The following is a 24,881-nucleotide window of genomic DNA, read 5'->3' as shown; positions in this document are numbered from 1 at the left end:
GTTCAGCTCCATCACGGACCGTCCCAAGCCCGGCCGCGAAAGGGGGAGGGTTAGCAACCCCATCCCATAAAAAGCAACACACACAAAAAGCTGGGGGAACCCAGCAGGCCAGGCAGCACGGGAAAAAAGTACAATCACGATTCGGGCCGTCACCCTCGGGCAGGACTGGAGATAAAAAGATGAGGAGTAGATTTAAAAAGTGGGGGAGGGGAGAGAGGAACACAAGGTGAAAGGTGAAACTGAGAGAGGGAGGGATGAAGTAGAGAGCTGGGAAGTCGATTGGTGAGAGAGACACAGGGCTGGAGAAGGGGGTTTCTGATCGGAGAGGACAGAAGGCAATGGATGAAAGAAAAGGGGGGGGGGGGAAGGAGCACCAGAGGGAGGCAATGGGCAGGCAAGGAGATCAGATGAGAGAGGGAAAAGGGGATGGGGAATAGTGAAGTGGGGGGTGGGGGGGGGTAGACATTACCGGAAGTTTGAGAAATTGATGTTCATGCCATCAGGTTGGAGGCTCCCCAGATGGAATGTAAGGTGCTGTTCCTCCAATCTGAGTGTGGCTTCATTCACGACAGTAGAGGAGGCCATGACTTGACTTATTGGAATAGGAATGGAAAGTGGAATTAAAATGGGTGGTCACTGGGAGATCTCGCTTTTTCTGGCAGATGGAGTGTAGGTGTTCAGCGAAGTGGTCTCCCGGTCTACTTCGGATCTCACCGATACACAGGAGGCCACACCAGGGGTGCCAGGCACAGTATACGACCCCAACAGACTCACAGGTGAAGTGTCGCCTCACCTGGAAGGACTGTTTGGGACACTGAATGCTGGTGAGGGAGGAGGTGTAGGGACAAGTGTAGCACTTGTTCCGCTTACAAGGATAAGTGCCAGGAGGGGGATCAGTGCGGAGGGACGAATGGACAAGGGAGTCGTGTAGGGAGTGATCCCTGTGGAAAGCAGATCCTGTAAAAACCCAGGGCTACAGAAACACCAACAGGAGCTCCATGGTGAGGAATGATCATCGAAGATTAGCCACATCTGGGACAAACTGCAAGACTGGCCCAGGGTAGAGGACTCGGGCAGGCTGTCAGCAGCCCATACCCCTGTAGTGGTGATGGGCTTTAGTAAGCAAGTGAGTGTATGTTCACGGTTTTCTGCGGCTCTAGTCTATCCACTTCAAGGTTCAACATGCTGTGTGTTCACAGATGCTCTTCTGCACACCACTGTTGGTTACTTGTGTTACTGTCGCCTTCCTGTCAGTCTGAACCAGTCTGGCCATTCTCCTCTGATCTCTCTCATTAACGAGGTGTTTTCCCCCACAGAACTGCCGCTCACTGGATGTTTTTTGTTTCTCACATCGTTCTCTGTAAACTCCAGAGACCGTAATGCATGAAAAATCCCAGGAGATCGGCAGAGATACACAAACCACACTGTCTGGTATCAACATTTGTTCCATGGTCAAAGTCACTTCGATCACATTTCTTCCCCCTTCTGATGTTTGGTCTGAACAACCAAACCTTTTGACCATGTCTGCATGTTTTTATGCATTGAGTTGCTGCCACATGATTGGCTGATTAGATATTTGGATAATTAGATGTATCAAAGAAGAGCCACTGATTGTATATTAAAATGGAAATCATTGGGGGAGGATAGCCATGAAACTCTGGCAATGAGCTCCCCCAGCATATTTTTTGAATTGCTCAAGTGTTTGGTTTAAATCACTTTAATTACTTACCTGTATGAACCAGCCACCACCTTCTCCAGGTCAATTATCAGGAACTTTTCCAGGACCTGACCATTAAACTTCTTCCCGGACTTTGTACAGTAGGTGTCTCCCACCACACTCCGGATCCGCATGTTCTAGAGAGGGAGAAAGAAAACAACGGTATGTTTACTTGGGCTGAGAGCAGAGAGATGAATGAGCCAGCAATAGTCAGTACCACACACTGCCAGCTGGAGTTGTCACTATCTAGGGTGGTGAGTGTTGAATGGGTTCAGAACCAGTCACTCTCCCAGTGAACACACTCGCTAGCTCTGTCGGTTACACTAAGCAATGTCAATTAAGCATGTATAAGGAATGAGCTAGTATCATAAAAACTTGCATTAAAACAATGCCCACAAAGGTGGTAAAAATGGACCAAGACTTTGACCTTTTTACCATAGGACCATAAGATATAGGAGCAGAATTAAGCTATTTGGCCCATCCAGCCTTCTCTTGCCATTTTGTCATGGGTGATCGATTTCGCTCTCAGCCCCAATCTCCTGCCTTCTCCCTGTAACCCTTCACGCCCTGTCCAATCAAGAATCATCAGCTTCTGCTTTAAGTACACCCAATGACTTGGCCTCTGCAGGGGCCTGTGGCAACAAAGCATGTTACATGTTTTACATGTCAGCGCGTCTGAGAGTCCGGGGCCAAGCGCCGATGGTCAGAGACCCGAAGGTGGCCAGTCCTGAGGTTTGAGGCCTGAGTGGGTGGGTGTTACCTTGCTGTTGTTGCTTGTGTTGTTCTGCCGAGCGTTGTGGACATGTTGGTGTCAGAACGTGTGGCAACATCTGCAGCCTCCGGATGTGTTGGTTGTTAACGCAGACTACATATCTCACTGAGTGTTTGGATGCACATGTGATCAATGAATCTGAATCGGACAGGTCTGGTCAGCTGCAAAGAACAATGGACTTGCAGCAGCATTACAGCTGCAAACGGGCAGGACAGCAACATTCGCAAAGAAAAACATACATTCAACACGACTTCTACAGAATTAGAAAGCAGATTATCAAGGACGCTCTCTTCTCACTGCTGCCATCAGGAAGAAGATACAAGAAGCTCAGTGCCTGTGCCACCAGGATCAGGAACAGTTATTACCCCTCAACTATCAGGCTCCTGAACCAGAGGGATGTCTTCACTCAACTTCATTGCCCCATCGCTGAACTGTTCCCGCAGCCTATGTACTCTTTACTCATTCTCAATATTTATTGTTTAATTATTCATTATTTTTCTCCTTTGTATTTGCACAGTTTGTTGTTTTTGCACATCAGTTGTTTGTCCATCTTGCTCTGTGTTTGTCCACCTTGTTCATTGATTCTTTTGTGTTTCTGTGTATTTACTGTGAATGCTGGCAAGAAAACGAGTCTCATTTACGTACTTGGGAAATAAATTCACTTCAAACTTTGAACACAATAAGTACAAAAAAAAAGAGCCAAGATTCTGCAGATCTTTTGGATTACCAGTACTTGAAAGTCTAGGAGTAGGAAAGCCTTTGACAAAAATTGCTAAAACATAGTTGTGAGGTACAGAAAAAGATTGACCATGGATAATGTAATGCCTCCATGGGAGTGCTCAAACATCAGGAACGGTGTTTCAGCCCAGTTAAAACAACTCTGATCAAAGCATGTTTGGGATATTGCAGCATCGGGAAGACGTGTTAACCCAGAAATGCATGGTGTTGCATGCATGCCCGCCTCCCATCTGGAAAACTTCAATAAGTCCGAGACATATCTGCAATAGTATCAGCCTCTTGCACCATCCACTCAGTCTAACTGAGCAGAGTATGTGGGAAGGACCTGGTTACAGTTAACAGGAGACTGGGAGGAAAAATGACAGCACCACATCCTTTCTTTCTTTTTCAATCTTTTTATTGAATTTTCCAAAAACAGATACGTAACAGTCATAATAGTACAAAGGGAATGAGATTACATTGTTGGCAATTAACACATGAGTAAAAATTATAGATAACACCATATAATAGACCTCCCAAACCCTTACACCACAGCCTAATTAGCTCCGGAGTCTTGCTTCAGGAAGGAGACACAATCAGAACCTGAGCCAGGTTTATTATCAGTTATGCATGTTGTGAAGTTTGTTGGTTTGGGTGGCCCCTGTACAGTGCTATACGCAAAAAAAATGTTACAATAAGAAATATGTGTATATTATATAAATAAGTAGTGCAAAATGAGAGGAAAAAAGTGAGGTTGTGTTCACAATGCATTCAAAAATCTGACGACAGGGTGAAGGAGTTGCTCCTAAAACACTGAGCATATGCCTTCGGGCTCCAGTACCTCCTCCTCGATAGTTGTAATGGGAAGAGGGCCTGTCCTAACCGTTAACATGAGGAAGTCTACAGATGCTGGAAATCCAAAGTAACACAAACAAGATGCTGGAGGAACTCAGCAGGTCAGGCAGCATTTACGGAAAAGAGTAAACAGTCAATGTTTCGACCCTTCTTCGGGGCCAAGAAGGAAGGGGGAAGATGCCAGAATAAAGAAGTGGTGAGATGGGAAAGAGGCTGGCTGGATGGTAATAGGTGAAGCCAGGTGGGTGGGAAAGGTCAAGGGCTGGAGAAGAAAAAAAATTCAGATAGGAGAGGAGAATGGACAATAGGAGAGAGGGAAGAAGGGGACCCAGAGGGAAGTAATAGATTGGTGAGAAGAGGTAAAAGGTTAGAGTGGGGAACAGAGGCGGTGGTGGTGAAATTAATTCACCAGAAGAGAAATTTATATTTATGCCATCAGGTTGGAGGCTGCCCATACAGAATATAAGGTTTTGCTTCTCCACCCTGGGGGTGGCCTCATCTTGGCACCAGAGGAGGCCGTGGATCGACACATTGGAACAAAGGAGATCGGAATTATGGCAGTTGGTGCTAACCGTTTGTGGTTTGAGAGCTCCACTAAAATGAGTCTTGTTCGACACCCGTTGCACAGGCTACACTGATGTAGCCTGTGTGCCTTGTATCGTAAAGGAATATTTCAGCATGTTTGACAGGTACTGGCCACATATATGCAAATGAATTTGGGAGAAAAAGGGAAAAGAGGTGTGCCTTTCATGTTATTTGACATCACATCTGAACACGTAACAAACTGAACGCCATATGCAAACTGGTTAACAATAACACGGTTTTCTTGTTCAGCTCATCTAAAAACACACTGGTGTATAAATACCATGGTGCTATAGAACCATAAAACATTACAGCACAGAAACAGGTTTTTTGGCCCTTCTTGGCTGTGCTGAACCATTTTTCTGCCTAGTCCCACTGACCTGCACCTGGACCATATCCGTCCATACCCCTCTCATCCATGTACCTGTCCAAGTTTTTCTTAAATGTCAAAAGTGAGCCTGCATTCACCACTTCATCTGGCAGCTCATTCCACACTCCCACCACTCTCTGCGTGAAGAAGCCCCCCCTAATGTTCCCTTTAAACTTTTCCCCCTTCACCCTTAACCCATGACCTCTGTTTTTTTTCTCCCCGAGCCTCAGTGGAAAAAGCCTGCTTGCATTCACTCTGTCTATACCCATCATAATTTTATACATCTCTATCAAATCACCCTTCATTCTGCTACGCTCCAGCGAATAAAGTTCTAATCTATTCAACCTTTCTCTGTAACTCAGTTTCTCAAGTCCCGGCAACATCCTTGTAAACCTTCTCTGCACTCTTTCAACCTTATTAATATTCTTCCTGTAATTAGGTGACCAAAACTGCACACAATACTCCAGGTTCGGCCTCACCAATGTCTTATACAACCTCACCATTACATTCCAACTCTTATACTCAATACATCGATTTATAAAGACCAATGTACCGAAAGCTCTCTTTACGACCCTATCTACCTGTGACGCCACTTTTAGGGAATTTTGTATCTGTATTCCCAGATCACCCTGTTCTACTGCACTCCCCAGTGCCCTACCATTTACCCCTTGTATGTTCTACCTTGGTTTGTCCTTCCAAAGTGCAATACATCACACTTGTCTGTATTAAACTCCATCTGCCATTTTTCAGCCCATTTTTCCAGCCGGTCCAAATCCCTCTGCAAGCTTTGAAAACCTTCCTCACTGTCCACTGCACCTCCAATCTTTGTATCATCAGCAAATCTGCTGATCCAATTTACCACATTATCATCCAGATCACTGATATAGATGACAAATAACAATGGACCCAGCACTGATCCCTGTGGCACACCACTAGTCACAGGCCTCCACTCAGAGTAGCAATCCTCCACTACCACTCTCTGGCTTCTCCGATTGAGCCAATGTCTAATCCAATTTACTACCTCGCCATGTATACCTAGCGACTGAATCTTCCTAACTAACCTCCCATGTGGGACCTTGTCAATGGCCTTACTGAAGTCCAAGTAGACAACATCCACCACCTTCCCTTCATCCACTTTCCTGGTAACTTCCTCGAAAAACTCTAATAGATTGGTTAAACATGACCTACCACGCACAAAGCCATGTTGACTCTCCCTAATAAGTCCCTGTCTATCTAAATAGTTGTAGATCCTATCTCTTAGTACTCCTTCCAATAATTTACCTACTACCAGCCTATAATTTCCCGGATTACTTTTAGAGCCTTTTTTAAACAACGGAACACCATGAGCTATCCTCCAATCCTCCGGCACCTCACCCATAGTTACCGACATTTTAAATATATCTGCCAGGGCCTATGGAAAAGAATTCAGCCCTGCACTAGTTCCAGGTACCAAGCGGTAAAGGGGACTTGCTTTTAAATGTTTGCAATGCAAGATATGATTGAGGTTCAGAGGATCTTGAGTAAAAGAGGAATGGGAACTGACAGAGGTATGGTTTACTATTGCCACACGTAGTGAACCCATGACTAAGGAACCTCAACACACAGGACATGCCCTCTTCTCTTTGCTACCATCAAGGAGGAGGTGCAGGAGCCTGAAGATCCACACACAGTATTTTAGGAACAGCTTCTTTCCCACTGCCATCAGATTTCTAAATGAGCCATTAACTGACGTACACTACTTCACTACTTTGCTCTCTGTTTGTACTATTTATTTATTTTAAAAATATTTCTTACTGTAATTTGTAGTAAGTTTTAATGTATTGTACTGGACTGCTGCTGCAAAACAACAAATTTCATGACATATGTCGAAGATCACAGAATATGCCACCATAAACTGCCACAAGATACATTTTCTTTTGGGCATACACAGGAAAATAAAGCAATACAATAGAATTTATAAAAAAAACTATCCATAAAGAAACTGACAAATAACCAATGTACAAAAGAAGACATTAAAAAAAAAAATTGGATAGGTATATGGACAGGAAAGGAATGGAGGGTTATGGGCTGAGTGCAGGTTGGTGGGACTAGGTGAGAGTAAGCGTTCGGCATGGACTAGAAGGGCCAAGATGGCTTGTTTCCATGCTGTAATTGTTATATGGTTATAAGACAAATCATGCAACTAATATAAAGAGATAAATAGGTATATAGATAGATGGATAGATAGACAGATAGATAAATGGATAGATTTATAGATAAAACTGAGACCATGAGTTGTAGAGTACTTGAAAGTGAATCCATAAGACATAGGAGCAGGATTAGGCCACCTGGTCCATCGAGTCTGCTCCGCCATTCAATTATGACTGATCCTTTTCTATCTCCTCCTCAACCCCAGTTCCAGATCTTCTCCCTGTAACCTTTGATGCCATATCCAATCAAGAACCTATCAATCTCTGCTTTAAATACACCCAATGACCTGGCCTCCATAGCTGCATGTGGCAACAAATTCCACAAATTCACCACCTTTCGGCTAACGAAGTTTCTCTGCAACTCTGTTTCAAAAGGGCGTTCCTTTATCCTAAGCCTGTGCCCTCTTGTCCTAAACTCTCCCACCATGGGAAACATTCTTTCCACATCTACTCTGTCTAGGCCTTTCAACATTCGAAAATTTTCAATGAGATCCCCCCCTTATCCTTCTGAATTCCAGCAAGTAGGGACCCAGAGCCATCAAACATTCCTCGTATGACAACCCTCTCATTCCTGGAATCATCCTTGTGAACCTCCTCTGGACCCTCTCCAATGCCAGCACATCTTATCTAAGATGAGGGGCCCAAAACTGTTCACAATACTCAAGGTGAGGCCTCACCAGTGCCTTATAAAGCCTCAGCATCACATCCCTACTCTAGATCTTTTGAAATGAATGCTAACATGGCATTTGCCTTCCTCACAACCAACTTAACCTGCAAGTTAAACCTTCAAGGTGTTCTGCACAAGGACTCCCAAGTGTCTTTGCATCTCAGATTCCTGGATTTTCGCCCTGTTTAGAAAATAATCCACACATTTATTTCTACTACCAAAGTGCATGACCATGTATTTTCCAACATTGCACTTCAATTGCCACTTTCTTGCCCATTCTCCTAATCTGTCTAAATCCTTCTGCAGCCTACCTGTTTCCTCAACACTACCTACCCTCCACCAATCTTCATGTCATCTGCAAATTTGGCAAAAAAAACCCCCATCTATTTCATCATCTAAATCATTTTTATACAGCATAAAAAGAAGTGGTCCCAACACCAACCCCTGCAGAACACCACTAGTCACTGGCAGCCAACCAGAAAAGGATCCTTTTATTCCCACTCTCTGCCTCTTACCAATCAGCCAATGCTCTAACCATGCTAGTAACTTTCCTGTAATACCATGGGCTCTGAACTTGGTAAGCAGCCTCATGCGTGCCACCTTGTCAAAGGCCTTCTGAAAGTCTGAATATACAACATCCACTGCATCCCCTTTATCCATCCTTCTTGTAATCTCAAAGAATTCCAACAGGTAGGCCAGGCAGGATTTTCCCTGAAGGAAACCATGCTGACTTTGTATTACCTTAGCTAATGCCACCACAGATTAGATAATTTCTAATGCCACCACAATCTCTAATGTTACCTCTTTCAGAACCCTGGGGTGCAGTTCATCTGGTCCGGGTGACTTATGTACCTTTAGGTCTTTCAGCTTTTTGAGCACCTTCTGTCTTTTAACAGTAACTGCTCCCACTTCTCTTCCTTCACACACAATATCAAGCATACTGCTAGTCTTCCACGTTAAAAACTGATGCAAAATACTCATTTAGTTAATCAGTCATCTCCTTGTCCCCTGTTATTATTTTTCCTGCCTCATTTTCTAGCGGTTCTATGTCCACTTTCATTTCTCTTTTATTTTTAATATACTTGAAAAAACTTTTACTATCCACTTTGATATTATTTGCTAACTTGCTTTCATATTTCATCTTTTCCCTTCTAATGAATTTTTTAGTTGCTCTCTGTTGGTTTTTAAAAACTTCCCAATCCTCTATCTTCCCAATAATTTTTGCTTTCTTGTGTGCCCTTTCTTTTGCTTTTACAGTAGTTTTGACTTCCCTTGTCAGCCATGGTTTTACTATTTGAGTATTTCTTCATTTTTGGAATACACATGTCCTGAACCTTCCTCATTTTTCCCAGAAACTCACACCATTGCCGCTCTGCTGTCATCCCTGCCAGCATCTCCTTCCAATTTACTTTGGCCAACTCCTCTCTCATACCACTGTAATTTCCTTTACTCCACTGAAATACTGCTACATCAGACCTTACTTTCTCCCTATCAAATTTCAAGTTGAACTCAATCATATTGTGATCACTGGTTCCTAAGGGTTCTTTTTATCTTAAGCTCCCCAAGTGTCTCTGATTCATTACATAACACCCAATCCAGTATAGTTGATCCCCTAGTAGGCTCAATGACAAACTCTAAAAAGCCATCTCTTAGGAACCCAACAAACTCACTTTCTTGAGATCCACTACCAACCTGATTTTCTCAATTGAACTGCATGTTAAAACCTCCCATGACTACCACAACATTGCCCTTTCTACTGGCCTTTTCTATTTCCTGTTGTAACCTGTGGTCCACCTCCCAGCCACTGTTGGGAGGTCTGAATATAACTGCCAGCAACGTCCTTTTACCCTTGCACTTTCTTAACTCAACCCACAAGGATTCAATATTTTCTGATTTGATGCCATTCTTTACCAGCAGAGCCATGCCACCCTCTCTGCCTACCTTCCTATCCCTCTGATACAGCGTGTAACCTTGGACATTCAATTCCCAACTACAACCATCCTTCAGCCACGGTTCAGTGATGGCCACAACATCACACCTGGCAATCTGTAATATTGCAACAAGATCATCCACCTTATTTCTTACACTACGCGCACTTAGATACAACACCTTGAGTATCGTCCTTGCCATCCTTTCTGATTTTGCATCCCTAATGAGTTGATACTCACCCTGTTGGCTATGACTGTGTCCCATCACCTGCCTGCCCTTCCTGACACTCTGACTGCACGTTACCTTTAATTTTTTACCACCCGTCCCATCCTGAGTCCCTTCACTCTGGTTCCCACATCCCTGCCAAGTCCATAGGTTCTGGAATCAGTTCAGAGTTGAGGCGAGAGAAGTTATCCACACTGGTTCAGGAGCCTGATGATTGATGGGTAAAACTGTTCCCGAACCTGGTGGTGTGGGACCTGAGGCTCCTGTACCTCCTTCCCAATGATACGAGAGCATGACTTGGATGGTGCGGGTCCTTGATGACGGATGCCGTTCTCTCGTGGCTGCATGACTTCTAGATGTGTCAGTGGTAGGGAGGGCTTTGCCTGTGATAGGCTGGGCTGTATAACTATTATTTAGTTTTTCTCAGCTCAAGCTGGTAAAACCTGAGATCCGGTCATAGCCAAGCATGCTCATTTGCCAATTGTAGGAATGTTTGGACTATTCTAGTAGATTTCTGAAGATTCACATAAATATCGCTGTGTAGGCATGATTATCTTTACTATTGAGCTCTGTTTGGCAGATTTTCTTAAACCTTGAAGTAAATTCTGTTGAGCTTTCCCTTTATCGCACTATGATCTATTTCCTTATTGATATCCCAGATACTTACGGGTTTCATGTTCATCCACCAGTTGTTTTGTATCCTGCTTCTCTGATTTACGCTCTACTTACACTTTTCTTTGTTTAGCGTTCTGCATTTATCTAGTTCAAAGTTCACGTTTATATCTTTAGAAATTAGTTCTACTTGAATTAATTGCTTTAGCTTTACTAATGAAGGAGCGTATAATTTCAAATCGTTCATGTACAGGTGGTGTGCCAAAATATAATTTGTTTGGTTGTCTGTGATTGATATCCTATCTTTGTCCCAATTCAGTAAATTAGAGAGCAGGTTTAAAGCGAGACAAACCATAGTGGGCTTAGGGAGTCGCCCTGGAAAATGCCTCGGTTTATTTTGATAATGGTGGTTGTTCTTTTTGGTTGATAATAGATAGGATGAGTACAGTACACCAATGCTTCATTAGATGTTGTAGAAATTTCACAATACTGGGTGTCGTTTATATATCTTAACAACTTCTATTAACCATGAGTGTGGGACAGTCAAATGCCTTTCAGTAGTCAATATAACAATAGACAATAGACAATAGGTGCAGAAGTAGACCATTCGGCCCTTCGAGCCTGCACCGCCATTTTGAGATCATGGCTGATCATCTACTATCAATACCCGGTTCCTGCCTTGTCCCCATATCCCTTGATTCCCCTATCCATAAGATACCTATCTAGCTCCTTCGTGAAAGCAACATAACAACATGAAAGATTTCTGCTTTTCCACTGGGCTTGATTTAGAATTACAGAAGCTATTATCAGTTGTTCTTTACATCCTCTCATACTCTTACAACATCCTTTCTGTTCCTCTGTAAGTATATTGTGGTTGTCTAAGCGAGTGGTGATTAATTATAAGATACATGATGTTACGATTTTAAATACAGTTTTTAAACAAGTAATAGGATGACATTTTGATGGATCTTTTGTGATCCCTCCTTTAGGTAAGAGATATCTTTTATCTTCTCTCAAAGTTCAGGCACTTTTTCAAGAAAATTATTGATATATATTAATCGGTACAGATGAAGGCAAGTAATTTTTATGCCAATGATTATCAATACTATCACTACTGGTACTTTTCCAGTTGTGGGTATCTTTTGTAACATCTTTCAGCGTATCCATTGTAACTTCAGGTGTTTGCATTTCTTCAATTGTGTGACTGCGTTCTTTTCCCTCCCGAATGCAGCTGGACCAAAACTGCTTATCTCTGTGTTTGCTGGTAACTCTGTGCTCGGGTTGCTGAGGTTTTTGTGCATTGAATTTAGTTTCAATATCCTGTTGGAGCCATTTTCATTCCCTCTGAACTGATAATTCTGTTTTCTTTGTCCGGTGCATTTCATGTATCCAGTTAGTCTGGCTTTGTATGCACCAAGTTTTTATTCCATAAACTCTATCATGCTTTCGTTAGGCTGATCGTATCTTGCATGGACCTTATATTTCTTCAGTATTTTCTTAGTTTTTCTCTTAACTTTCTTGCTTTTCATACTCACTTTTTATACTCAGTTAGGAAAGCTCTTAAAGTTTCAATTTTGTTTTTTTATCTCTTCTGCCATTTCAGTGATATTTATTATTATTATTATTTGCTCAGTTTGTTGGTTCTAAGTCAGATTTTTCTTTGATGCTATTGTAGTTCTTTGTTCTACTGTTAATGCACAGAAAGGATTAATCTCAAAATAGTATATGGTGACCTATATGTACTTTGATAGTGAATTTCCTTTGACCTTTGAACCGCCCACTTGCACAAAGCAGCCAACTCAGCAGCTTACCTTAATGTGTTCCTTTTGGATGTCGAGTTCATCGCACATTGATATAAAATGCTCCAGGTTACTTTCATCCAGCAGTAGGTAGACAGGGACTTTTCGTTTGTTGGAAGCTTCCAGCAAATCACAGAGTATGTCTATGTCAGTGAACAGATCCATCACAATCGCAATGAGCTGAGGACGACAGAAAGGGAAGACGTTGTTATATTAAGGTGATAAGACATGGGAACAGAAGTAGGCCATTCGGCCCATCGACTCTGCTCCACCATTCGGTCATGGCTGATTTATTCTCCTGCTTCTCCCTCTAACTTTTGACACCCTGACTAACCCAGAACCTATCAATCTCCACTTTAAACATACCCGAAGACATGACATCCACAGCTGTCTGTGGCAATGCATTCCACAGATTCATCACCCTCTGGCCAAAGAAATGCCTCCTCATCTCTATTCTAAAGGGTTGTCCCTCTATTCTGAGGCTCTACCCTGTGGTCCTAGACTCTCCCATTATAGGAACATCCTCTCCATATCCATTCTATCCATTCAATGTTCGATAGATTTCAATAAGATCTCCCTCATTCTTCTAAATTCCAGCAAGTACAGACCAGAGCCATCAAATGCTGCTCATATGCTAACCCTTCCATTCCCAGGGTCATGCTTATGAACCTCCTCTGGACCCTCTCCAACGCCAGCACACCATTTCTTAGACAACAGGTTCAAAACTACTCACAACACTCCATCTGTGGTCTGACCAATGCTTTATAAAGCCTCAGTATTGCATCCTTTTAATATCTGTATGTTCTTCTGGTGAAAGAAAAATATTATTACTGAAAGTAGAAGTGTCTTCTGCAATGTAGCCAGCAATGAAATTTTTAGTAACACACACAAAATGCTGGAGGAACTCAACAGGTCAGGCAGCATCTATGGAAAAGAGTAAACAGTCGACGTTTCGGACCAAGACCCTTCATTAGGATTCTTAAATAAACCTTTATTGAGTGCACACCCAGAGACTTTTCCCCAGGGTGGAAATGGCTAATATGAGGGGCTATAATTTTAAGGTGACTGGAGGAAAGTATGGGGGGGGGGGGATTGTTGTCAGAGGTAGATTTTTTACACAGAGAGTAGATCTTATACACATGGACTCTGCAGGGTGAAGATAGAGGCAGATACATTAGTAACATTTAAAAGACTCTTAGTAAAGCACGTGGATGTTAGAAAAATGAAGGTCTATGCAGGAGGGGAGGGTTAGATTGATCTTAAAGAGTAGGTTAAAAGGGTCAGCACAACATTGTGGGCTGAAGGGCCTGTACTGTGCTGCAATGTCCTACGTTCTATGTTTCTGAATAGCTTCCAACTGTGTATCTGGAACAAAACGGGGTCTGTCCATTTGAAAACTATACAAGGCAGCAATGATAAGACAACTGCAGCAACAAAGAGAAACTCTCGATGGATTTTATTCTCTTTGAAGCAGAGAACGGTCTCAGAACACGGTCTTTGAACCGCACCAAGTTTCTGCCACCATCTCCCTTGTCCCTTTCCTTCCCACACTCTGTAAAGTTCACATTTCTCCTCGTGGCCTTTGGTAAGAATGCAATGTCTGGCAAGGACCCTTGTTATTCATTATTTGTACAAATGATTTAGATGCAAATGCACAGGGCTTGATAAACTGTGACATGACACATTAGACCATAGATCATAGAACAGTACAGGCCCTTCAGCCCACGATGTTGTGACAACCTTTTAACCTACTCTAAGATCAATCAAACCCTTCCTTCCTCCATAACCCTCCATTTTTCTACCATCCATCTGCCGATCTAAGGTTTTCTTAAGTGTCCCTAATGTATCTGCCTCTACCACTACCCCCGGCAGGGAGTTCACCCACCCATCACTCGCTGTGTATCGTTGATAGTGAGGAGGAGATTGTGGTCTTGATCAGATAGGAAGATGGGCTGAGGACTAGCTAATGGGTTTCAATACAGATGACCGCGCCGCGTTGGACTTTGGGAAGTGAAGCTAATGCAGGGCTTACACCACAGGGTGTAGGGAGTATTATAGGATAGAGGAACCTGGGGTGAAAGTGCATAGTTCATTGAAAGAGGCACCACAGTCAAACAGAGTGGTGAACAGCGACTCCTTTGCTTGCATCTTCAGAAACAGCTCTTCTTCCATCTTCAATATCTCTATTTTTCCCTCTCTGGGTTCCTTTGAAGACCCTGACCTGGAGTTACACACTGACTTTGCGGGAATGGGACCCACTCTCCGGGTTTCATGAATTGCCGTTGTTTGGCGTGCCGAGGGCGTGGCCTAAGAGCTCAGTTCGCCTTCGGAGGCCGAGATCTCGTGGCTCTGGAGACGGGGGGATCGGAGCTCGGTGTCTGGGCAGATCGGTGTGCTGTGGGAGATGGAAGATCTAAGGCTGTATGCCCAGAGTCCCCAGATCTTTGGGTACAGATCTTCGAAAAAGCGGTGCAATGGACTTTTAACATCATAAACCAGCAAATTGCCTGTTATATCTCCCCTTTCACTGTGAAATAGAGACATTTCTTACTCCCTTATTAGGGAGAGAGAGAGCCTGTGGTATGTTGAATACCGGGTGAACGCAGAGTCTTTGGGGTAACTGCAAGTCTGCGTCTTTGCTGTTGCTTTGCCCACGCTCGAGTGCTCGGTGGCGGGTGACGATGCTTTTTTTTGCCGGTGGGGGGAAGGGGGCATTTGTTGCTTGCTGCCACTTACGCCCGGGAGGGAGGGGAACGGGGGGGGGGGACTTTGGGGCTCAAACATTTAACTGTCTTTCATTCTTTGGGGCGCTTCTCTGTTTTCATGGATGTTTGTGAAGAAAAAGCATTTCAGGGTGTATATTGTATACATTTCTCTGACATTAAATTGGACCTTTGAAATAATCAGTTAGCACGCTGACCTTCATCGAGGTTAGGGTGGGGACATTACATTGCAGTTATTTGAGTCGTTGGTGGGGCCACGCTGTGCACCGTTTTGGTCTCCCTGTTATACAGAAGATGTGGTTAAAATGGAAAGATTTCGGAGGAAGCTACCTGGACTAGAAGCCCTGTGTTAAAGGGAGAGGCGGAGCAGGCTAGGTCTTCACTCCCTGGAAAGCAGGAGAACGCAGGGTGACCTTACCAAGGCTTATAACATCACGAGGGGAGTAAACAGAGAGTAGGGGAGACCAAAACTAGGGGGGCTGGCATAGATTTAGGGTGAGAGGGCAACGATTTAAAAGGGCCCAAGAGGCAACTTTTCCATGGAGAGGCTGGCAAGCGCTCTTCACTGAGGCTGTGGCTGAGGTTGAGGCTGTGGCTGAGGTTGAGGCTGAGGCTGAGGCTGAGGCTGAGGTTGAGGTTGAGGCTGAAGCTGAATCTGAGGCTGAAGCTGAGGTTGAGGCTGTGGCTGAGGTTGAGGCTGAGGCTGAGGCTGAGGTTGAGGCTGAGGCTGAAGCTGAGGTTGAGGCTGAGGCAGAAGCTGAGGCTGAGGCTGAGGCAGAAGCTGACATTGAGGCTGAGGCTGAGGTTGAGGCTGAGGCTGAAGCTGAGGTTGAGGCTGAGGCTGAAGCTGAGGCTGAGGCTGAGGCTGAGGTTGAGGCTGAGGCTGAAGCTGAGGTTGAGGCTGATGTTGAGGCTGAGGCTGAGGCTGAGGTTGAGGCTGAGGCTGAAGCTGGGGCTGAGGCTAAAGCTGACATTGAGGCTGAGGCTGAGGTTGAGGCTGAGGCTGAAGCTGAGGTTGAGGCTGAGGTTGAGGTTGAGGTTGAGGCTGAAGCTGCTAAAGCTGAGGTTGAGGTTGAGGCTAAAGCTGACGTTGAGGCTGAGGTTGAAGCTGAAGCTGAGGTTGAGGCTAAAGCTGACGTTGAAGTTGAGGCTAAAGCTGACATTGAGGCTGAGGCTAAAGCTGATGTTGAGGCTGAGGTTGAGGCTGAGGTTGAGGCTAAAGCTGACGTTGAGGCTGAGGCTGAAGCTGAAGCTGAGGCTGAAGCTGAAGCTGAGGTTGAGGCTAAAGCTGACGTTGAAGTTGAGGCTAAAGCTGACATTGAGGCTGAGGCTAAAGCTGATGTTGAGGCTGAGGTTGAGGCTAAAGCTGACGTTGAGGCTGAGGCTGAAGCTGAAGCTGAGGCTGAAGCTGAAGCTGAGGTTGAGGCTAAAGCTGACGTTGAAGTTGAGGCTAAAGCTGACATTGAGGCTGAGGCTAAAGCTTACGTTGAGGCTGAGGCTGAAGCTGAAGCTGAGGTTGAGGCTAAAGCTGACGTTGAGGTTGAGCCTGCTCCAGCTGCTCTGGTCTTTGTGTCTATGGCCTCACTTTGGTTCTGAATGCTGTTGCTTGCTCTGATAACTTGTGTGTTTTGTGTATATTTCTCATCAGGTGTTTGTTAGTCTCTTTTTATGGGTTCCTTTGGGTTTTTTGGTTTTGTGGCTGCCCGTAAGGAGACAAACCTCAAGGTTGTGTAATTTATGTAAACTTTGACAATAAATATACTTTGAACTTTGGTTAATATATCCAGAGGAAGTGGTTCGAGCAGGTACAACAGTAAGAATTAAGGAGCACCTGGACAGACACAGGGCTCAGAGGGATATGGGCCGAACGCAGGACACTGGAGCTGACCGTGGTTAGGCTAAAGGGCCTGTATCCATGATGAATTGCTCTGTGACATGAACCACGGCAGGTCAGACAGCATCTGTGGAAAGAAGCAGACAGACAATGTACCGGTCAAGACTCTTCACCTGAACTGATGAAGGGTTCTAGAGGAAGGGTCTTGACCTGCAATGTCGATGGTCCATTTCCCTCCACAGACACTGCCTGACCCGCTGACTTCATCCAGTGCTTTGTGTGTTTTTGTACATTGCCCAGTTCAATGGCCGCCCACCTACAGGGAAGATGTAAAAAGGATTGAAAGAGTGCAGAGAAAATTCACAAAGATACTGCCAGGACTTGAAGGCCTGAGTTACAGGGAAAGATTGAATAGGTTAGGGTTTCATTCCCCAGAGCGTAGGAGAATGAGAGGAGATCTGATAAGGTATAAATAGGAGTAATGCAGGTAGGCTTTTTCCACTGAGGTTGGGTGAGACTAGAACTAGAGGTCATGGGTTAGGGGTGAAAGGTGAAGTGTTGAAGGGGAAGGTGAGGGGGAACTTCTTCACTCAGGGAGTGATGAGAATGTGGAATGAACTGCCAGCAGAACTGGTGGATGGATAGATAGATAGATAGATAGATAGATAGATAGATAGATACTTTATTCATCCCCATGGGGAAATTCAACTTTTTTTTCCAATGTCCCATACACTTGTTGTAGCAAAACTACTTACATACAATACTTAACTCAGTAAAAAAATATGATATGCATCTAAATCACTATCTCAAAAAGCATTAATAATAGCTTTTAAAAAGTTCTTAAGTCCTGGCGGTTGAATTGTAAAGCCTAATGGCATTGGGGAGTATTGACCTCTTCATCCTGTCTGAGGAGCACTGCATCGATAGTAACCTGTCGCTGAAACTGCTTCTCTGTCTCTGGATGGTGCTATGTAGAGGATGTTCAGAGTTATCCATAATTGACCGTAGCCTACTCAGCGCCCTTCGCTCAGCTACCGATGTTAAATTCTCCAGCACTTTGCCCACGACAGAGCCCGCCTTCCTTACCAGCTTATTAAGACGTGAGGCGTCCCTCTTCTTAATGCTTCCTCCCCAACACGCCACCACAAAGAAGAGGGCGCTCTCCACAACTGACCTATAGAACATCTTCAGCATCTCACTACAGACATTGAATGACGCCAACCTTCTTAGGAAGTACAGTCGACTCTGTGCCTTCCTGCACAAGGCATCTGTGTTGGCAGTCCAGTCTAGCTTCTCGTCTAACTGTACTCCCAGATACTTGTAGGTCTTAACCTGCTCCACACATTCTCCATTAATGATCACTGGCTCCATATGAGGCCTAGATCTCCTAAAGTCCACCACCATCTCCTTGGTCTTGGTGATATTGAGACGCAGGTAGTTTGAGTTGCACCATATCACAAAGTCCTGTATCAGTTTCCTATACTCCTCCTCCTGTCCATTCCTGACACACCCCACTATGGCCGTGTCATCAGCGAACTTCTGCACATGGCAGGACTCCGAGTTATATTGGAAGTCTGATGTGTACAGGGTGAACAGGACCGGAGAGAGCACGGTCCCCTGCGGCGCTCCTGTGCTGCTGACCACCGTGTCACACCTACAGTCTCCCAACCGCACATACTGAGGTCTATCTGTCAAGTAGTCCACTATCCAATCCACCATGTGAGAGTCTACTCCCATCTCCATTAGTTTGTGCCTTAAGATCTTGGGCTGGATGGTGTTAAAGGCACTAGAGAAGTCAAGGAATGTAATCCTCACAGCACAACTGACCCCATCTAGGTGAGAGAGTGATTTGTGCAGCAAATACGTGATAGCATCCTCCACTCCCACCTTCTCCTTATACGCAAACTGAAGAGGATCCTGGGCGTGCCTGGTTTGTGGCCTCAGATTCTGTATTATCAGCCGCTCCATGGTCTTCATCACGTGCGACGTCAAGGCAACAGGTCTGAAGTCATTCAACTCCTTTGGTTGTGGTTTCTTCGGTACCGGGACAATACAGGAGGTTTTCCACTGTCTGGGTACTCTTCTCTGCTCCAGGCTCATGTTGAAGATGCGCTGTAGTGGTTCTCCCAGGATTGATTTCAACTCTCAGGAGAAATTTCAATAGGTACATGGACAGGAGGGGTAGGGAAGGCTTTGGTCCGGATGCAGATCGATGCAACTAGGAAGATTAAAAGTTTGACATGGACTAGATGGGCTGAAGACCCTGTTTCTGTGCTGTAGTGTTTGATGACTCTATGACTCTTTTACTGTACATACAATTACAGGTGCAATGAAAAACTTACTTGCCACAGCATCACAGGCACAACTTATATAAACAGTATTCACAAAAAAAAACATACATTATACACAATTTTTACAGAATACACAATGAGTACATAAAAAGCCCATTTTGTGCAAAGTGATCACAGTGTTGCTAAACTGTAGTGATTAGGGTTTAACACATACATAACACTGGAGGAACTCAGAAAGGCAGGCAGCGTTTATGGAGAGGAAAGAAATGGTTGATCTGGGTTTTGCAAGTTGGTCCAAGAACCGAGCGGTTGAAGGGAAGTCATTGTTCCTGAATGTTTCTGTACACTACCCAGCAACCTGCCCTTCAAAGTAACCCTCCATTGTACTTTAATCTCACAGGCTCTCTCCGAGGTTAATATAACATGATTAATGGTGAGCAAACTAACATTTGACTTTGAAATGTTAGAGCAGGGGTTCCCTTCCCAACCTGAGGTCCCCCACGGTTAATAAAACTATAAGATCTAGGAGAAGAATGAGGCCATTTGGCCCATTGAGTCTGCTCTGCCATTTCATCATGGCTGATCCAATCTCCCTCTTTTTTTAAAAAGTGCAATTGTGAACAATAGCCAGATCAGCAATGCTGATCAAGTCAACTAGTTCCCAAAGAGAACTCTGATAGGCCAATCAGATGGTTCACTACTGCTCAACAATAGAACACAAAAAAAATCATGTGTACAATACAGGAGCCCCAATCTCCTGCCTTCTCCCCATATTTGTTCACGCCCTGACTAATCAAGAATATATCAACCCCTGCCTTAAATATACCCAATGACTTGGCCTCTACACCCACCTGGGAACACATTCCACAGATCCACCACTCTCTGGCTACAGAAATTCCTCCTGATTTCCATTCTAAAAGGATGCCCCTCTACTCTGAGGCTGTGTCCTCTAGTCGTAGACTCCCCCACCATCCCCTCCACATCCACTCTATGGAGGACTTTCAAAATTCAATAAGTAATAGTAGGGGTCCATGGCTTAGAAAAGGTTGGGAACCCCATTGTTTGAGGAAGTTGCTAAGAAATTCACGGTTCAAGATTCAAGATTGTTTTAGGTTCTTTGCTGTACACAAGTGTAAAGAACAAAATAATTGTTACTCAAAATCCAATGCAGCATAAAAAGATAAAAAACACAATAATAAAAAATATAACATAGCTTTATATACAGTGCCATAAAAAAATTCACCCCACTCCCCTTGGAAGTTTTCATATTTTATTGTTTTACAACATTGAATCACAGTGGATTTAATTTGGTTTTTTTTGACACTGATCAACAGAAAGACTCTTTTGTGTCAAAGTGAAAACAGATCTGTACAAAGTGATATAAATTAATTACAAATATAAAACACAAAATAATTGATTGCGTAAGTATTCACCCCTTTAATATGACACACCAAATATCACTGGTGCAGCCAATGGATTTTAGAAGTCACGTAATTACTTAAATGGAGATCGGTTGTTCGAGACCTGTGTGCAGCCAAGGTGTTTCAATTGACTGTAGTAAAAATATACCTGTATCAGGAAGATCCAACTGCTGGTAAGTCAGTATCCTGGCAAAAACTACATCATAAAGACAAAAAAATGCTCCAAACAACTCAGGTTATTGAAAAGCACATCAGGAGATGGATACAGGAAAACTTCCAAGTCACCGAATATCCCTTGGAGTACAGTTAAGTCAATCATCAAGAAATGAAAAGAATATGGCACAGGTGTAAATCTGCCTCGAGCAGACGGCACTCAAAAGCTGAGTGACCGTGCAAAAAGGGTGAATGAGGCCACCAAGAGACCTATGACAACTCTGGAAGAGTGGCTGAGATGGGAGAGAGTCACAGCGTTGTGGGAGAGTGCAAAGAGAAAGCCACTGTGGGAAAAACTCACATGAAATCTCGGCTAGAGTTTGTCAGAAGGCATGTGGGAGACTCTGAAAGCAGTTGGAAGAAAGATGAAACCAAAACTGAGCTTTCTGGTCATCAAACTAACACTATGTTTGCTGTAAGCCAAACACTGCACATCATCAAAAACACACCACCCTACCATAAATCATGCTGTGGGGATACTTCACTGCAACAGGTCCTGGAAGGCTTGTGAAGGTAGAGGGTAAAACGAATGCAACAAAATACAGGGAAATCCTGGAGGAAAACCTGATGCAGTTTGCAAGAGAACTGCGACTTGGGAGATTTGTTTTCCAGCAAGAAAATGACTCTAAGCATAAAGCCAAAGCCGCACAGGAATGGCTTAAAAACAACCAAGTTAATGTCCTGGAGTGGCCAGACCTCAATCCAATTGAGAATTTGTGCCTGGACTCGAAAAGTGCTGTTCACTCATGATCCCCTTGCAATCTGACAGAGCTTGAGCAGTTTTGTAAAGAAGAATGGAGAAAAATTGCAGTGCCCTGATGTGCAAAGACTCCACACACATTCAAGGCTGTAATTGCTGCTAAAGGTGCATCTACTAAATACTGACTTGAAAGGGTAGTGTAATTATGCAACAATTATTTTGTGCTTAACGCCGGCTGGTGGCATAGTGGGATCAGAGGTCCCGAGTTCGAATCCAGCCGGCTCCCTTGCACGCTCTCCATCCATGCCTGGGTTGAGTGTCGAGCTAGCAACTCAACCTCGTAAAAAAAAACCTGGAGAGGGATGGGCTCCTCTAGGTTTCTGATGCCCAAGACGATGAGCAATCAGCAAAAAGATCGGTGCTAAAAGCTTGTCATAATGGTGCCCCGACGACTCCGTCAGGAGTTACACACACACACATTTTGAGCTTGGTAATTATAATAAATTTATACAAATTTGCGGAAATTTGTTTTCACTTTGACATGAAAGAGTCTTTTCTGTTGATCAGTGTCAAAAAAGTCAAATTAAATCCACTGTGAATCACTTTTGTAAAACAATAAAACATGAAAACTTCTAAGGGGGGGGGGGGGTGAATACTTTTTATAGGCACTGTACAAAGATCGCCTGACAGGAAATGATACAGTTGTGGTGGTGGGTGGAGTTGTTGATTAGCCTCACTTCTTTCATCCCACGAGTTGATATCACAGTCAAATATCATTAATATCACAGTCAAATCTATTCAGAGAGAAGTATGTATTAGGGAGATTTTTTGAATACAGTACGTCACATGCTTTTGCCAACGTCAACGTATGGTGGAGTTTCCAATTATGCTGAATTTCTGGAATGGTTGGTCTACAGTTCAATGCAGGCCTAGAATTTGCAACTCGATTTATCAAAGGTGTGAAATGATGATCTGGAATTGACCAGTGAAAGCGAGTCAAGGATGAAGGATCATCGTTACTCATCATATACATTTTATACACGTTAGGAATTTTCTGTGGTGTGTTGGCGCGACATACAACAAAAAGCAACATTCAGCAATTCGAAAGATTAAAGTTTCATATGAAATATAGAGGTTAAAGTATAGCTATGGAATAAAACGTGCCTAAATACCTGCATCTATTTACAATGTAAACAGTATGATAAGAAGGGATTTAAAGTATTTATAGTGCAGTGACTGGGGTAATAGAGGGGGTGGGGTGGGGTTAACTAGAATGGTCAATCAGATTGACTGCCTGGGAGAAAAAACTTCTAAGATGGTGTGAAGTTTTTGTTTTAAGAGCCCTATAGCACTTTTCAGAAGGGAGATTTTAGAAAAGACGTTTCATAGGGTGGGTAAATTTTCCCGCTCCCTTCTTTGTCCTGGACACATGAAAGTCCTGCAGAGATTGTAGACTACAGCCAACGACCTTTTATGCTGACCTGACAAGTTCACAGATTTCACAAAATCCACCACAGTCATAGTGAAGATGCTTCCAGAGATCCGTTGTTATGGAATTGCAGATTTAGACTGGGAAAGCTTACCGAGCAAGAGGCTTGATGTTATAGTGCGATTATGTCCACTATGCCCACTGGCTGTATCACGGCCTGGTATGGGAACACAAATGCCTTTGAACGGAAAATCCTACAAAAGGTAGGGGATTCGGCCCAGTACATCACAGGTAAAGCTCCCGAACATTGAGCACATCTACATGAAATGCTGTCAGGGGAAAGCAGCATCCATCATCAGGGATCCCCACCAACCAGTCCAGGCTCTCTTCTCGCTGCTGCCATCAAGTAGAAAGTACAAGAACCTCAGGACCTGCACCACCAGGTTCAAGAACAGTTGCTACCCCACAACCATCAGGCTCTTGAACAAAGGGAGATAACTACACTCACTTACCCCATCATTGAGATGTTCCCACAACCAATGATCTCACTTTAAGGACTCTTTACCTCATTATCTCATGTTCTTATTACTTATCACTATTTGTTTATATTTTCATTTGCACAGTTTGCTGTCTTCTGCACTCTGGTTGATCTTTCATTGATCAGTTATAGTTACTATTCTATAGATTTATTGAGCGTGCCCACAGGAAAATTAATCTCAGGGTGACATACATGCACTTTGATAATAAAATTTACCTTGAACTTTAAAACCCTTTCAAAAAATGTCCAGCAGGGGCTCATTTGTGGGAAGAACTGCACCCGAATGACATGGTGACACATGCGGTTAAATTTGTGACCTCTCATCTCCAGCATTCCCGGGTTCAACCCCTATCTTGGCTGCGGTCTGTGTGAAGGTTGCACGCTCTCGCTGCAATCCTGTGTTTTTTCTCTGGGTGCTCTAGCTTCCTCACACATCCCAAAGATGACTGGTTAATTAGTCACCGTCAATTACCCCTGAGTGGCATTGGCTTATTATTGTCACACTAACTGAGTGAAGAGCTTTAATCTGCTTCGTAGAGCTCTCTATACACCCATGACTCTGTGGGCAGGCACAGATCAAATACCATCTATAAGTCTGCCAATGACACAACTACTGTTGGCAGAATTCCAGATGGTGATGAGGAGGCGTACAGGAGCGAGATAGATCAGCGTGTTGAGTGATGTCACAGCAACAACTTTGCTCCCAGTGTCAGTAAGACCAAGGAATTGATTGTGGACCAGAAAGGAGAAGTCGAGGGAACACACACACCAAGGGATCAGAAGTGGAAAGGGTGAGCAGTTTCAAATTCCTGGATGTCAGCATCTCTGATGACCTACCCTGGGCCTAATATATTGATGCAATTACAAAGAAGGCTACATCTCTATATCAGTGTCTATATCTCATTAGGAGTTTGAGGAGATTCAGTATGTCGCTGAAGACTCTCGCAAATTTCTACAGATGTACTGCGGAGAGCAATCTAACTGCTTACATCACAATCTGGTACAGACGGGCCATGCACTGTGTTGGGAAAATGCTACAGAAATTTGTAATCTCTGCCAGATCAATCAATCAATCAATCAACCAGATCATCAATCATCAATCTTCCCCAGCAATGAGGATACCTCCAAACAGTGATCGTCAGAAAGGCAGCATCTGTCATTAAGAACCCCCATCACCAGAACTTTGCATTATTACCATCAACGAGGAGGTACAGGAGCTTGGAGACACACTCAACATTTCAGAGACAGCAAGACTGCAGAAGGTTCAGAGGATTGTAGACTTAGCCGGCTCCTCCCCA

The 24,881-nt window shown here is 43.9% G+C and overlaps 1 protein-coding gene across 1 annotated transcript in view; it reads right to left on the bottom strand.

Moving 5' to 3' along the window:
* The window catches only part of fam83c (family with sequence similarity 83 member C), a 48,949-nt gene that overhangs the window by 22,206 nt on the left and 1,862 nt on the right, over window positions 1–24,881 (bottom strand). Inside the window, exons 2-3 of the mRNA XM_073062173.1 lie at window positions 12,447–12,614; window positions 1,730–1,854 (exon numbers count right to left, since the gene is read on the bottom strand). Of these exons, the coding sequence (XP_072918274.1) occupies window positions 1,730–1,854; window positions 12,447–12,614 (293 nt within the window). The remainder of the gene's footprint in view (window positions 1–1,729; window positions 1,855–12,446; window positions 12,615–24,881) is intronic.

The sequence above is a fragment of the Hemitrygon akajei genome, chromosome 11, assembly GCF_048418815.1.
Source record: "Hemitrygon akajei chromosome 11, sHemAka1.3, whole genome shotgun sequence".
NCBI classification, from domain to species: domain Eukaryota; kingdom Metazoa; phylum Chordata; class Chondrichthyes; order Myliobatiformes; family Dasyatidae; genus Hemitrygon; species Hemitrygon akajei.
This window is presented reverse-complemented; position numbering and strand designations above follow the sequence as displayed.